The 17,031-nt window shown below is 44.2% G+C and overlaps 1 protein-coding gene across 1 annotated transcript; it reads left to right on the forward strand.

Moving 5' to 3' along the window:
• The first annotated feature begins 3,626 nt into the window (after positions 1-3,626).
• LOC110571920 (oncomodulin) lies at positions 3,627-6,800 on the forward strand. The gene is made up of 4 exons (XM_021680113.1): positions 3,627-3,687; positions 4,448-4,580; positions 5,258-5,367; positions 6,775-6,800. The coding sequence occupies exons 1-4, from the start codon at positions 3,627-3,629 to the stop codon at positions 6,798-6,800; spliced, it is 330 nt and encodes a 109-aa protein (XP_021535788.1).
• The last annotated feature ends 10,231 nt before the right edge of the window (positions 6,801-17,031 follow it).

Here is a 17,031-nt window from a genome sequence, read left to right on the forward strand (position 1 = left end):
GATGGCAGTGGGAGGAGACCGGAGCCATATGATTGGTGTTATGGGTTGATGACATCTAGGACAGGCCAGTGGGTGAGGAGAGGGGTCGGGCCCTCATGGCTGGAGAGACGTCACGGGGCTGGGCAGCAAGCGATCAGTGTGGGGGCTCAGTGTAGAGGAAGTCTGCAGGATTAAGAGGCACACTGGGGATGTGGATTGAAACAGGTGATTGACTGGGGACAGCATTAGATACCTGAAACAGAAGTGTCATCTGAGTGTCCAGGGCCACTCACTGGCAGTACCAAAGTCCAAATACACAGCCCAGCCAGGTTCGCCAAGTTCTTGGCTTCAGCCTGCCAGCCTTCCTCTCTGCAGACATCACTAGCTGATCCCAGCATCCACTCCTTCCTCTCCTGGAAGTCCCGACCAATCAAGTGGACTGGATACACAAGATGAAATTCTCTTGCAATCCCAGGACATGGGTGGGATTCAACGGGGGATTCCGAGACTCCTCCAGAGGTCTGCAGATCTGCACTTGGTCCCCTGATCCCCAAAAGAAGCCCGGGAAGCTGACAGAGCCGTAGCCTGGATTATTCCTATTTGCTACAAGGGGAAACTGAGGCCTGGAGTCTTGAGGCTAATGAAGGACCAAACGGGGCTCCAGTTAAGGTCTTCTACTTTGAAATCTTCTTTCTACTCTTTCCCGGGAGCAGTTGTGAATTGGTGGCCAAAATAACGTAGACCACTGAATCAACATCTTTTGTGTGTGTGTGGTCACTATCCCCATCATTTTAACCATTTTTAAGAGTCCAGCTCTGTGGCTTTAAGTGCATTCACACTGTTGTGCAACCATCACCATCATCCAGAACATTTCTCACCTTCTCAAACCGAAATTCTGCCCCTGTTGAACACTAACAGAAAGAAAGGACTCAACAGAGTTTCTATGGCAACTTAATGTCAGCAACCTACATTCTTGCGCCTGGTTTTCAGAAACTGCTTTTTAAGGGCTGGGCAAGTTGGTGAGGGTTGGTAATCCTGTTTTCAAGCTCTTGTTGCTGTTTTTATTTATCCATTCATCAAATAATTACTGAGCACCTGACTAGGTTAGGGGCTATGCCAGGCATAGGGGCATATCATGTGGGCAAGACAGGAATGGTGTGGGTCTGACATTTGGTAACCAAGCATGCTGTAGCTGTTCCCGAGAGAAACTTCTCATTGAGGACACCAGCAAAAGCACACTGCTGGGGTGGGGTGGAGGGAGGTAGGGGAATATATTTGGGGACAAACTGAAGATGACCATCCCAACGATATTACCCAGGGAGGAGTCTAAAGCTCCTGAATTGTCTACTTGGAAGCCACTGACTATTTCTGATTGCAACGTGGGATTGGTTTTTGACTTTTATTTATTTATTTATTTTTAAAGATTTTATTTATTTGAGAGAGAGAGAATGAGAGAGAGCAAGCACATGAGAAGGGGGAGGGTCAGAGGGAGAAGCAGACTCCCCGCCGAGCAGGGAGCCCGATGCGGGACTCGATCCTGGGACTCCAGGATCATGACCTGAGCCGAAGGCAGTCGCTTAACCAACTGAGCCACCCAGGCGCCCCGGTTTTTGACTTTTAAAAAAACGTGAATGCAGCCTTGAAACATTAGGAAATCCTGTCACACGCCACCACATGGATGATCCTTGAGGATATTATGCTAAGTGAAATAAGTCAGTCACAAAAAGACAAATACTGCAAGATTCCACTTATAAGAGGTGTCTAAAGTTGTCTAACCACCAGAGACAGAAAGGAGAATAGTGGCTGCCAGGGGGTTGGGAGGGGGGTGGGGGGTTCTTGTTCAATGGGCATAGAGTTCAGTTTTGCAAGATGAAGAAGTTCTGGAGATTTCTTGCACAATAATGTGCATATAGGTAACATTACTGTATGTATACTTTAAAATGGTTGAAATGGTAAATTTTATGTTACATGGTTTTGTTTTTTGTTTTTTGCTTTTTTAAAAGATTTTATTTATTTATTTGACAGAGACACAGCGAGAGAGGGAACACAAGCAGGGGGAGTGGGAGAGGGAGAAGCAGGCTTCCCGTGGAGCAGGGAGCCCGATGCGGGGCTCGATCCCAGGACCCTGAGACCATGACCTGAGCCGAAGGCAGACACTTAACGACTGAGCCACCCAGGCCTCCCTATGGTACTTGGTTTTTTAACCACAATTAAAAAAAAAAAAAAAAAGAGTCTAGCACAGGGCTGGCTACATAAGGACTCAACAAATATTTGCTGAAAGCCAAAAACAGACAAACAAAAAGCAAAAAACCTTGAGGTCTCAAATCCTGGCCTCACGTTTTTCCTGCACATTTGAGATATGGGCTTTGGGAATGGTTGATTGCTTGCCTCCTTTTTGCCTTTTTAGTGCGTGCGATTTAAGAAATCACTGGGAAAATCCAAGCCAAGACTTTTTTGGGAAGTCATCCAACCAGCGCCACCCCTTTGATGGACGAGTCTATGTGTCTATCTGACACTGACTTTGAGTCTGTCAGCTCTGGACCAAGGTCGGCCTCGCACTCCCACAGCTTCAGGGGGTAACAGCAAGCCTGCTGCAAACAGCCACTAACACCTGGGGGGCCCTTTTCAGTTTACAGAATGCCCCCATTTGTGTCCACCCCATTTTGGCCACCGTCTCCTCTTAACCAGCTTTCTGATCTTCTCCACACCACTTGTGGGCTTCGTTCACAGAGCTGAACCCTTAGTTAAGGTTTGTTGAGGTTTGTTCTAAAAAACTGGCTGTTCCCACCCACATTCCCTTGTGATATAAATAGAAAAAAAAAGAGGTTTAATTAGAAGGCAAGACATTTGAGCTACGTCTACTTGATCCTTGAAAAGGAAATCTAAGAGGTTCTTACTATCACTTTTTCAATCCTATATAAGGTAGGTCAGTAAGGTAACAAAGGCACATCTGCTCTGTGCTCCTTCAACTCTTTTTCCTGATTCTTCCTGGGGGAAAATCTAAAACGGTAAGTAGCTGGTGGACCTACAAGACCCCAGACTCTTCTTCCCTATGTGCATTCATACTAGGTTGGTGCATGCTGTTTTCAGATTTCTCTTTCCCCATGGACTTGACACCTGAAAGGAGTCTGTTTGATCTCTGGTAGATGGCCTTTCCATGTCTCTGATCCCCATCCTTCAGGATAGGGAGCATCTTTTCCATAGAAGGTCTCCAAGTAGCCCAAGCTGTATCCTTTCCCACGTGGAATTGACAACATTGCATTTCCACTGTATGAAAATACCATTGCATTTGTAACATAGTTTACTTCTGGATGTTTGGTAGATGTCTATGTAAGTGATCGATTGTGCAAATATCATTTTTATAAGAAAATGGAATCAAGCCATTCTTTAGGCTGTAGTTTTAAATTTTGTCTTTGAAGAATATTCAGGAGAAGGCACTGAGACAAAGGGGGCTGGAATCTTTTCAATTTATGGTTTGTATGTGGCTCTTCTGTCCCATCACTCAATACAATATCACGCTTATCACATTTAAAAATTCCCCACAAATACACAGTTTCAGTGGGCCTGGGAGAGCGCGGTGCCCCTAGATGTGCATCTTCCTGTTGCCATTGACCACATCTCATTTATTCTGTGTGACTAGGTGGAAAATGAGCATCACAGATGTCCTTAGCGCTGATGACATTGCAGCAGCCCTACAGGAGTGCCAAGGTAAAGGGCGGGGGGGGGGGGGGGGCATTTCCCAGCTATTCACACCTCCAGCAAAGCCTCAAAGATTAAAATGCGAACTTTGCTGAAAATTCGTGGGACCGGAGAGTAAAACTGTTATCAACAAAATAACTACAATGATAGAGCATAGGATTCCATTGCTGTAAGGGGAAAGAAACTTACTAAACGTGAAAAAAGAAACGTGTGGATACCACGTAGCCTGTTTGAATGCAATGACTGCATTTCCCCCGCCCCCCCCCGGCCGGTTAGACCAGCACTACTGGGGTCTCGGACACACAGCCTGTAAAAAGGGTAGGGGAAGGCGTAGAGGAGAAAGAGGGGGATAGACAAAAGCAAGTGGACAGGGAAGGTGGGGAGGGAGACAAGAGATGCTATCACAAAGTCACCCAGTCTTGGCTGCCTCGAAAGCTTGCACTAGTCACAGCCCTCTTTTTCTTTCTTTTCTTTTTAAGAGAGAGAGAGAAAGGGAAGGAGGGACAGGGAGAGAGAGAATCTTAAGCAGAGACCAATGCAGGAATCGATCTCACGACCCTGAGGTCACGACCTGAGCTGAAATCAAGGGTCAGATGCTTAACCGACTGAGCCACCCAGGTGCCCCGTCTTTTTTAAAAACTGAGAACAGAGCATCCCTGTAGCTCGATATCATGAGGAGGGGTTTTGATAACCTATGCTTACAGCATCTTGGCCCAAATACAGAATGTGACCCAATGAGCCTCAGAATAATCCTCTCTCTGTCCTTCAGACCCAGATACTTTCGAACCCCAAAAATTCTTCCAGACATCAGGCCTCTCCAAGATGTCGGCCAGCCAGGTGAAGGATGTTTTTCGGTTCATAGACAATGACCAGAGTGGATATCTGGATGAAGAAGAGCTTAAGTGAGTTTTGTCCTGAGCTTGTGTGGCACCCTTGACATTGCTAGGTGGCTTGGAAGCAGCGGAAGCCAGTTGGGTCAGTATTTCTTCAATGGCCAGGATTGACACTGGTTGTTCTGCAGAGCCTCATGAAAGGGAAGACCATGAGTCAGCGGGCCACGCGTCTATCCTTGTGCAGCTCTAGACACAGGCACTGAAGACTGTAGGTGCAAAAATGCATTCACTGTAGGTTTTTTTCTTTGGCAAATGGACTTACCAACAAAATCTGAAAAGATTTTTTTTTATTTTTTAAAATGTATTTATTTTATTCATTTGAGAGACAGAAAGCACGAGCAGGAGGAGGCTCAGAGGCAGAGGGAGAAGCAGACTCCCCACTGAGCCAGGAGCCCGACACGGGGCTCGATCCCAGGACCCCAGGATCATGACCTGGGCTGAAAGCAGACGCTTAACCAACTGAGCCACCCAGGCGTCCCCCTGAAAAAAAAAACTAAAAAAAACACAACTTTCTAAAAACAAAATGCCCACCCGTAATTTCTACAAGGAAGGCAAGTTTGGCTTGTGAAGACCTGTGACAGAATAGTGCAATGGGGGAAACAGGTGGTTTGCTTCACGAGAAAAAGGGTAAGCACAGAGACACGTGGTCTTTCAGAAAATTCCCATCAATCTTGATTGTCCTGCAGGTTTTTCCTCCAGAGGTTCGAGAGCGGTGCTAGAGAGCTGACAGAGTCAGAAACCAAGTCCTTGATGGCGGCTGCAGACAATGATGGTGATGGGAAAATTGGAGCCGATGGTATGTTCACACCTGTACCCAGCACAAAAGAATTTAGCTCTGGAAGCAATCCAGGGGGACTTGGGCCCTGAGATCAGGCAGACGTGGTTAGTGAAAATCCCCCTTTCTTAACCTTGCTGAGCTTCAGCCTTCTCATCTGTAAAATGGACCCCCTGTGAGGATACCAACGATATACCGTAGAATCTGGTCCCATGAGTCACTGTCTATGACCCAGAAAATACCCTCCACCTGACCGGGGGACTGGCTATGGCCCCGCTAATGATTTGCAAGACACCCTAATGCACCATGGCAATGATGTAAGGAATTTCTACCACTGGGATCTAAGCCCTTCTGAATAAGGGAAGGATTGACATTCTCAAGTATGTCTCCTACCAAAATGTCTACTGACTTGAGGAGGAAAGCCTCTTAGCTTTCAAGGGTTTAAGCAAACACGTTTTATTGGACATTAGCCCACTGAGTGGACAATATTAGAGTAGATCAAACACCATGTATGGAGTCTTTTGTGTGCAGAGCCCTATATTCAAATTTAGTATAGCTGCATGGCTGTAGCATTATTTTCATCCCAGTTATGTGGCTTGCATGCTTTTTAGCTACACTGTGCATGCCAACTCAGAAGAATTTATGCATGGTCTTTATGGTGGTACTAACTGGAAATTTAGAACGCCTGTTTAGATCCTTTTAAAAACCCACCCAAAATTATACCACTATAACTTGCTACACAGGAGTTAATGTAGCTTCTGTAGATAGCTCAGAGAAATAGAGGTAAGAGAAGACTGATTTATTTAAATCTAACCACACACACACACACACAAAATCCAGATAGGCAAAGTGTACCAATAAATACAAAGCAAAACCCCAGTTTTCCATCTCAATCAGTCACATCCACTCATTTTTATCATTACCATTATCACCATCGTCTTTTAGTAATACAAACTCTTGGGGGTAAGGTTAGAGTTCATCAGAGAAAAGTGAGTTCCGAGGCCCACCCTATGAATTATTTCCTACATCTGCACAACGTAGCTTCCGAAAAGAGGAAGAAACCCCCCCCCATCTCGGTCTTAAAGTAGCCAGACAGAGAGCTGAGCGATCCCAGATTGCAATAGGCTATTACACCAAATCCATGCACTGTCAGAGACAAATTGCTGGACTCACAAGTTCTAATACAAGGGGCTCTATTGCAAAGCGGAAGATGTCTGTTAGATTATGCAAGAAGATGGGACCCTATAGACCATCTCCATCTGCAGTCAGTGACACATTTTTTTTCTCTCCTTTTGTGTCCTTAGAGGGGGCCAAGCCCATCATCTGACAATCTGCTTCCTTTCCTCTTCAGAACACCCCCTGGCCACCACACGTCTGTAAAAATACCCAGCCATCCCCACTGATGCTTTCTCGCCTCTTCTGTTCTAGAATTCCAGGAAATGGTGCATTCTTAAAAGCCCCAGTCTGTGGAGATAGAGACAATCAGCCAGAAGGCCTCCAAAGCCCCGGGAATGGGAAACCCCCCTTTCTCCCCCTAATTTATTTATTCATTCCCACACACACCCCCGCCCCGAAGTGCTTCTGCAATTTGCTCCCTGTTTTTGCGAGGTAATAAGACAGTCATTCATGAATTTTCGGTGGTCAGTATGCCCTGATGACTCCTGTAAGGCCCTCGGCAGACAAGGCCTTTAAAATTCATCCAATAAAGATACATTTCTCATCATCTGCTGATGTGTGGGTGTGTTGTTGTTGCTGCTGTTGTTTTTCTCAGCAAGGTACAGGGATGAAAGCAATTTGGGGGCTGAAGGCTTTTAGAAAGACTTCTGGTCCTATTAAGCACTAGGCCAGCCGCGGTGGGGTGTGCCAGAAAACAGGTTGGGGGGGGGAAAAAGTCACAAACAAATGGCACCGTCAGACTAGGATTTTCTCAGGGAATTTTCGGAGTCTGAAAGACTCTCCATAAGAGAGATTTAAAAGCCAACAGTACAGAACAGAACAAAGTGGGAGTCTGCAGTGGTCCCAGAGCTAAGGAGACTTGCTCTGCCAGATGGGCACAAACAGCCACTTTCAAGCTTGCCTTTTTTTTTTTCCTTAGAAAAACAAGCTATCTGAGACTTGCCTGCTCTGACCCAACCTCCTGCCACCTCCCCGCTTCTCTTTCTGTCTTCACTTTCCTGGCTCTCCTTGAAATACCAACCTGAGCCAATTACACAGAGAATTGCCTTCACTTGGGAGGTGAGCCTCGGGGTCCTGTTACAGAGTTTTCACGAGGGTAGGGCAATCTCAAGCCAGGAAACTCTCGCAAGGCTCATGTCCAGGTGGCAGGTTCAAGGTGTTGTCTCTGGCTGACCCCGAGAGTTGAGGACTCCGGGGAGGAACTGAGGCATTTTCCTGGGAGCCTGCTGCAAGGCTCACACTTTTCACTCCACACCCAGGCTGCTAAGGCCCTGGGCTCTCCTGGCTTGCTTCCTTCACACTTAAGCAGCTCGGTGACTTTCGAACCCCTGTTTTCCGGAGGGGCCGTGTTAGGGCAGCTCTTCAAAGTGTGGGGTGTATACGACAAGGGGGCCTCCAGAGATCAACATTTTTATTTTAATAACCATGTATGTATTTTAATATGCATTCGGAAGAAATTCAACTAGCACAAACACACGATTGCAATATCGTCGCGTTAGAATGAGGCTAAGGGGAACATCAGACATTTCAAAGTGCATCCATTTGAAGAACAATGTCAAGTAATATTCGAGATGGTATTGGAAGGCTCAAATTCCATAAAGGGCACTCCCATTCCCCCTCCTCGTGCCTCAGTCTTCCTGGCAGGAATCGGGCGAGGTCCTCCCCACCTCAGCTTCCCTCCCTTGGTATGTGCAAATGTCTCCCAGGTGCATCTGTGAATCGCTCAAAATAAAGTCAGCAAGAGCGCCTTTCTGACCAACACTGGCAAGCTTAGAGCCTTGATTCTTCAGACAATCCACGTGTTGCTGTCACCTCCACACCACACACGGATACTCTGATCCTTCTGTTATTTCACATCTCCCCATTAGCTTTACCCAACCAATGGTTCTTTATCCCTGCTACACTCTACATACCTCAAAGCGAGCCTGCGCCACTCTTTCCGGGGGGATCTGGCCACCACGCACCTCAGAGAAGCCAGGTGGATGATGATGTTTTAAAATAAGGGTCATGGGAACACTACATCTAAAACTAATGATGTAATGTATGGGGATTAACATAAGAATAAAAAATTTTTTTTAAATAATAAAAAAATAAAAATAAAAATAAAAATAAAATAAGGGTCATGAGCTTTTAATTGACTAAGCAATCCATCAACCATTGAAGCTGCCAAGGCAACATCGTCCTAATCTAGGTGAAGATCGTCAGTTTCTCTTATTTCTTTTCTGTCACTTAGGAGGGCATCTGTCTAGGGATAATGACTGGAGGGGTTATATGGAGCACCCAGGGTGCTGATGTCCAGGTCATACTGATGTCCTGTCTTGGGGAAGATGCTTGGAAGAAGATGGATGTCTACAAAAGGACAGATTGCCACAAATTTTCCACAGATAGGATTATGGTCAGTTATTCATGAAGTTTATTCATTCTACTGTTTCAAAATGACAATCATATTTGCCCATGTCAGGTACATTGCTTTTATATTGTTCCAACCCAGTTTTAGGAACTTAATTTCAATTGAGTCGCTCTCAAAAGACAATAAGTAGCAATCAAAAGGAGCCATCTCTCTGTATTTGCCACCCAAGAATTGTCAGGTGTTATGCTTACATGAAACAATCTTGTCTTTACTCATAGAAAATTTAAATTACGTTGTTTGGATGTTTGAGTGTGCTGGTGAGGGGGTGGGCAACACATAACTCCATCCCTGAACGCAGTAACAACAACTCTGGGCATTTGAATATACTTGTTAATTAGCACCTTTTATTTTTCTGGTTATTTTTCTAAGTTTACATTTTGCAGAGACATTAGCATTTCCAAATCTTTGGTAAGTATAATTTGAAAACAAAAAAATGTTTTCAAAAATTACCCGAGTTTAGTCATTATACAAACTTTGTTCAAGGTAATTCATTTTTCAATGCATCTTATTCAGTATGTACCTCACCAAAGAGAAAGGGTTCATAACAAAATGTTAACACCGGTTATCTCCAGCTGGAAGGATTACAGAACAGTGCGATAAGACTGAGGCCTTTGAAGAAACGGAGCACAGTAACTAGGGAAATGAAAAACAGATGTAGAATTTACCCAGTTTTTGTCACTAAGCCAAAGTAACAATTTTGATTTAAAAAAAACTTTCATGCCGAAGATGTATCCCACACTCAAATGAATGAAAGCCCTGCATACTATTCTGTTCCTGAAATTTCTACTCATTTCTTTGGACTCATTTATATTTTTACATACTGAGGAAAAATTTTAAATATAACATATCCAGAGTCAAATCAAAATTGGAAACAAAATCCTGAAATTGTAACAATCTGGAAAAGGGATTGACAAGCACGCAAACAACTTTACTTTTGTGCTTGCTTTCTCGATTTTTAGCTAATTTGCCGGTGACCACCATCCTACCTCAAGAAGGGGATGTTCTCAGCAGTGGAATGATGTATTTTGGCTTTGACAAGAGGGCCTAGAGTGCATGATAGGTTACAGAAGTCTGTTTTTCCTACTTGCTTATAAAATAGGGCTGCGACAGTGGTTTTAATTTGAACTCTTTACTTAATTGTAATTTTGACTTACAGTTCGGTAGTTTATAATTTAATGGAATGTGATCTGAAAGCCAGTTTCCTGAATGTGCTTCATTGCTGAAGCTAATAATAAGAATTATTAAAATACTTCAAACATTATTGGGTATTTTTTAAAAAGATTTTATCTATTTACTTGACAGAGAGAGAGAGCATAAGCAGGTGGAGCACAAGCAGAGGGAGAAGCAGGCTTCCCGCGGAGCAGAGAGCCCGATGCGGGACTCGATCCCAGGACCCTGGAATCATGACCTGGGCCGAAGGCAGATGCTTAACTGACTGAGCCACCTAAGCGCCCCTAATTATTGGGTATTTTGCTTCAGCATTCGCACATTACCAAATATTGACATTAATTTTTAAATATATAGGTTTTCACCTAAGTTATTCCCAGCTCAAAAACAAAGCATAGGAAAAACAGCAAAGTTGGGAAGTTCTGTCTGTTTGTTCATGTTGACAAACCGCACAGTTAATTCTGTGGGACAATGCAGTTTAATTTTGTGTAATGAGTACTCAAGAATCCAATTTCAAGCAAAAACCTATCTTATATCGCTCCTGCTAACGTGAAGGTATGGTATTACTTTGCAAACACTTAAGACGACAGATGAAATTGGAATCATGAGGCTCGTTTCCACCTGGCCTGTTAACTTATTCACTGGGAAGAGTACTCGTTTACATGAGGTTCTAACTGGTTTCAAAACGTCGACGCTTTCGGGTAAGGAGTAGATTTTTGACATTGTTTTCCTAGGAGTTCTATAATGAAGGGAAACGGATTCACATCCTTGAATTATTTTTGAGTGATAAAATATATTTCAACAACATAAAACACCTGCGTCCCTACCTCCTCACTTTATCAAACCTTGACACCGCTGGTGTGGTGGCTTTGTAATAGGTCAACTTGCTTGGGCTGTAGGTCCCCAGTCTTAGGTGGGCCTGAGATTTGGGGGTGGGGAGGCGGGAGTGAAGCAACAGCCATTGTATGTATGCTCCAGAACTCAGCATGGGGCGGTCACTTATCTGCTGGGTCCCCTCCTTGGTGTGGGGTCCTCCGTTAGCCCCCAGCTCCAGGTGTGTCTTTCCTGCTCTGACAAAGTACACCAGCTTTTCCTGGAGGAATCCCCCCCCCCGCCCCATCATCAGGGCTGGAGGCAGGAAGAGACTCAGGTACGTTCCAGTCTGTCCTCAGTCTCCCCCGTTCTTCCTGTCCCGCTTCCCTTCCCAACAGCAGACCTCAAACTTCAGCAGCGATGAAGCCTGTAGCCTTACAGAGACTGTTCAGGTCTCTCACTAGCCCCTAATACCTGTAGAAGAGACAGATATATCCAGGTATCTCCTGCTTTTCAAAAGTTCAAGTTACATCACTTCACTTTTACAAAAAACCTACATTAGTACCTGTTCACTAAATGAAAGGAATCGAAGTCGATTTCACTTTTACGAAAAAGGGGGGAAAACAGAAAAGAGCATTCAGCGTTGGTTTTGTGGCCAGAGTGGTAAGAGTAAGAAGCAGGACAGACCTTATTTATCTCATAGCTGAAAGTGTATATCCTTTTACCAGCCTCTCTCTGATTCCCCCACCCCCTAACCCCTGGCAACCACTGTTCTACTCTGTTCCTATGAGGTTTGGTTTTGTCTTCTAAGATTCCATCTATAAGTGCTACCACACAGTATTTGTCTGTCTTATTTCACTTAGCATAATGCCCGGCAGGTTCATCCGTGTTGTCTTGAATGGCAGGATTTCCTTTTTTCTCACCGTTGAATAATATTCTATCCTGCACATATAAGCCACATTTTGTTTATTCATTCCTCCATCGACAGACACTCAGGTTGTTTCCATACCTTGGCTATTGAGAATAATGCTACAATGAAGACAGAGGGCAGAAATCTCTTCTAGATAATGCTTTCGTTTCCCTTGGATACATTGCCAGAAGTGGGATTGCTGGATCATATGGTAGTTCTATTTTTAATTTTTCTGAGTACCCTCCATACTATTTTCCATAGTGGCTGCTCCAATTTACATTCCCATCAGTGCACAACGGTTCCCTCTTCACATTCTGGCCAGCACTTTTCTTTCGTCCTTTCCTAAAATAGACCTAACAGGTGTGAGGTGATACCTCATTGTGGTTTTGATTTGCATTTCCCTGATGATTGATGTCGAGTGTCTTTTCATGTACCTATTGACCTTTTTCTTCGGACAAATGTCTATTAGGGTCCTTTGTCCATTTTTAAATTGGGTTATTTGGGTTTTTTTTTCTTCTATTGAGTTGTAGGAGTTCCTTGATATTTTTTATATTAACCCTTATCAGATGTGTGTTTTGCAAATATTTTCTCCCATTCCAGAGGTGGATTTTCCATTTCATTGATGGTTTCCTTTGCTGTGCAGAAGCTTTTTATTTATTTTTTTAAAGATTTTATTTATTTATTTGACAGAGACAGAGACAGCGAGAGAGGGAACACAAGCAGGGGGAGTGGGAGAGGGAGAAGCAGGCTCCCCGCTGAGCAGGGAGCCTGACGCGGGGCTCGATCCCAGCACTCTGGGATCATGACCTGAGCTGAAGGCAGACGCTTAACTGACTGAGCCACTCAGGCGACCCTGTGCAGAAGCTTTTTAGTTTGATTTACTTCCAATTGCTTATTTTTGCTTTTGTTGCCTTTGCTTTTTGGTATCAAATATAAAAAATCATTGCTGAGACCAATGTCAGGGAGCTTACCCAGGTTTTCTTCTAGGAGTTTTACTGTTTCAGTCTTTACATTCAAGTAAAGTTTTAATTTTGCATTCAAGTCTTTAATCCATATTGAGTTGATTTTTGTGTATGGTGTAAAATAGAGATCTAGTTTAATTCTTTTGCATGGGGCTATCCTGCTTCCCCAATACCTCTTGCATATTCCTGACTCCTTTATTGTAAGTTAATTGACCATATACGCATGGGTTTGTGTCTGGGCTCTCAATTCTGTTCCATTTGATCTATGTGTCTGTTTTTAGGTCAGTACGATAGTGTTTTGATTATTATTGCTTGGTAGCATCACTTGAAACAAACTTTGAAATACATTTTAAATTCTTTAATTGGTCTATTCAGATTTTCTATTTCTTCATTATTCAGTCTTGGTAAGTTATACAATTCTAGCAACGTCTCCATTTCCCCTATGTTATCTAATTGGTTGGTGTGTAATTATTCACAGTAGTTTATGATCCTTACTATTTCTGTATTATCAGTTGTCATGTCTCCTCTGATTTTGCATCTTCTTTTTTCTCACTCTAGCTATAGGTTTGTCAATCTTGTTTGTCTTTTCAAAAACCCACCTCCTCGTTTCATTGATCTGTTCTATTGTCTTTTTAGTCTCTATTTCACTTATTTCCATTCTGATTCTTGTTTTTTCCCCCCCTTTCCTACTAAATTTGGGCTTAGTTTGTTCTTCTTTCATTAATTCCTTGAGGTGTAAAGTTAGGTTGTTTGGGATCTTTCTTTTTTTATTATAGATTTTATCTACTTGAGAGCGCACAAGTGAGCACATGAGCAGGGGAGAGGGATAAAGGGAGAGAAAAAAGCAGTCTCCCTGCTGGATGCGGGGCTCAATCCCAGGACCCTGAGATCATGACCTGAGCTGAAGGCAGATGCTTAACCAACTGAGCCACCCTGCCACCACTTTTTTTTTTTTTTCTTAATAGAGGCATATATCTCTATACACTTCCCTCTTGGAACTACTTTTGCTGCACCCAGTAGTTTTTGCTATGTTGTTTTCATTTCCATTTGTCTCAAGATATTTTTTTATTTCTATCTTTTAAAGATCTATTTATTTTAGAGAGACAGAGAGAGTGAGCGCACATACACGCGTGCGAGCAGGGAGCGGGGGAGAGGGAGAGAGAATCGTCAAGCAGACTCCCCGCTGAACACAGAGCCCAACACGAAGATTGATCTCACGACCCTGAGATCATGACCTGAGCAGAAATCAAGAGTCAGACACTCAACCAACTGAGCCACCCAGGCGCCCCTCATTTCCATTTTTATTTCTCCTTTGACCCATAGGTTCCTCAGGAGAATGTTTTTTGTTTTTTTTTTTTTTAAAGATTTTATTTATTTATTTGAGAGAGAGAGAATGAGAGAGAGCACATGAGAGCGGGGAGGGCCAGAGGGAGAAGCAGACTCCCCGCCGAGCAGGGAGCCCGATGCGGGACTCGATCCCGGGACTCCAGGATCATGACCTGAGCCGAAGGCAGTCGCTTAACCAACTGAGCCACCCAGGCACCCTCCTCAGGAGAATGTTGTTTAATCTCCACATATTTGTGAATTTCCCAGTTTTCTTCTGGTCCCTGATATGTAGTTTCATGTCATTTGTGGTCAGAAAAGATGCTTGATAGGATTTCAATCTTATTAAATTTTGTTAAGACTTGTTTTGTGTTCTAACATGATCTGTCATGGAAAATGTTTTGTGTGTGCTTGAGAAGAGTGGGAATTCTGCTGCTATTGGATGGCATGTTCTGCAAATGTTTGTTGGGGCCATTTGGTCTAACTTGTGCTTTAAGTCAGATGTTTCCTTCTTGATATTCTGGTGGGAGGAGAGATCTCTCTGCGCTAAGCCCAGGTGTATAGCCACTGGAGGGCGCTCCTCTCCTATTTAAAACCTGCTTTTTGCTGCAGTGCTGTGGGGCTCCTAAGTGCCTGCTGGCTATCAGAGCCAGGTAATTTTGGGGTCCATCCCTTGGTTGGTGACTGTAAATGTTGGCACACTACATGTGTGGACAAGCTTCTTCCAGGGAGATACTGGCGACTTGGTTTTATTCTTCAAGTGAACCAGAGGGGAAAATCAGGTATGGTGCCAAGCAGCTATTTTGGGCTCCTGGAAGGACTACAGCCAGCCCCTAAATGTGTGATAAATTAGAAGCCAGACCCTCAGGCAGCAGCTTGTAAAGTATACAGTCAAATTCTTTCCCGGGGAAGACTGACTGGCATTTTGCCTGTTTCCTCTGTACTGAGCCTTGAGGGGACCGCCATGGCGAGCGCTCACGTGCCCGTTAAGAACTACTTCTTTGCTATAGTCTTGTGGGTCTAATAAATGCAAGTCCCATTGACATTCAGTGTTAGGTGTTTTGGAGATAGGGCTGTGGGTTGGAGTCTTAAAAGCTGGGGTGCTAGATGTATAACCCAAAGCCAGAGAGAGGCTAGGAGTCGAGGGTTCCCTCCTCATTGTATGATGCTGTGCTCGGGTGGGGGTTGGGGCGAGGCGGTGTCTCCGCCCTTCCTATCCATTTCGATTGGGGTATTTCCTCATTCGACTGATGTGCAGGATCAGGAGGCTCCTCTGTCACCACCCCCAGCTTCGCAGGGAAGCAACTACACATCCTCTCTACTCTGAAGTCTCCAAAAACATCTAAGTGTCTATCATCATCTCTCCTCCCAATCGCATCCATGCACACCCTCACACTATGGGAGAGGGAGATGCATCAACATCTGAGCTTTCTTGCTTCCTTGGCTTTTGAAACTTAAAAAGCACTTGGATTTCTGGGTTTTTGTTTCATTTTGGTTTTGTATCCTCTCTTTCCTGGGTGCAGAGGAGGCAAAGTATACAAGGAAGTAGAAGTGTGCCGGGGAGAAAACTTGACTAATACTATGAAGTGCTCTTGTACCACCTTTGTATAGTACTTTGTACTTTACAAAGTGTTTTCATTTGGATCATCTAGTGTAATTCTGCAATAACGCTGTGAGGCAGGTACTAACCTCGTTCTGCCAAGGAGGAAACAGAGATTAAGGAAGTGATTAGTCAAAGGTCATTCAACTGATAAATGGCAAAACCAGAACTAAAAATTCAGGTGTTCCAACTTCAGCCCTGGGCTCTTTCTTCTACTTTTCCGAGAAGTATTTACTCAGAGACAAAGGAGAGACTTCTTTAACCTGGAGTTTTCAAACTATGTCACAAGGTCCTGGGCAGGTGCCTTAGGGTCCCCAAGGGAGATGGGAATGGTGGGTAGCACCTGGGAAAAGCCAAAAGAAGGTACTCTTAGACCTCAGTAGATCACAGATGGTAGCTCTGCATCTATTTTATGTATTAGAACTCCCCACAGACTTTTTGCGGATAAAAGGAACAAGAGAGGAGAGGGGATTCTGCTATCTTAATATATTTTTAAATTATTGCTTTTATACCAAAACACTGTATCTAGTGGAGAATTTCATGCACCAGAGCAAGTTAGTTGGAAAAGTCTTTCAAGAGCAAGTAATGATAACCATTTGTTGAATAATGATGAAGTTCTGGACATTATATGTACAATGCATAGTCTCATTTAATTCTTAAAGCACAATTCCTACTAGGTAAGCATTTACTATTAGCCATTTTACAAATACGAACCAGAGACGGGAGAAAGGCTAGGTAATCGGTCCAAGGTTTGACACCCTGTGAGTGATAGGGCTAGGATAAGTACCCAGATCCGTCTCACGTCCAAATTCCAATGTATCTCCTCCCTAAACATGAAGGTCTATTCTGCCAGTTTGAATAAGAGGTCCTGTTCCTAAACTTCGTCTGTGACAAATGAGTCAACCTAAGCCAAGGTCGTCTTGAGTTTGGCCAAGCGGTCGGCTGCAAGGGTTTGAACTCCCAATACGAGAAGCCAGAAGTAGCGAGCTGTTCCAACCATGTCACAATCCACAGAGCTCAAAAGCAAGTGACTCCACAAAACTAAGAAAGGGCTGGGCACGCCGCGGGGAATGCCACACTCTGGTCGGGCTTTGACCACACACGCCTCGCCGAGCCCAGCGCCTTCGCACCTGCGCGCAATCTCCCTCCCCGGAGCCACTGGGGTAGGGGTAAGCACAAACCCCATCCGTTTGGTTTGATCCAGCGGTCACCTGAAGTCTCTCAAACAGGGATCAAGAAAACCCATACACGCCAGGAAGGACCCTGTAGATGATGGAAGGGGGCAAATCGCCCAGCTGAACGCACATCACGCAGAGCCTTCCTT

The sequence above is a fragment of the Neomonachus schauinslandi genome, chromosome 5, assembly GCF_002201575.2.
Source record: "Neomonachus schauinslandi chromosome 5, ASM220157v2, whole genome shotgun sequence".
In the NCBI taxonomy this organism is placed as follows: Eukaryota; Metazoa; Chordata; class Mammalia; order Carnivora; family Phocidae; genus Neomonachus; species Neomonachus schauinslandi.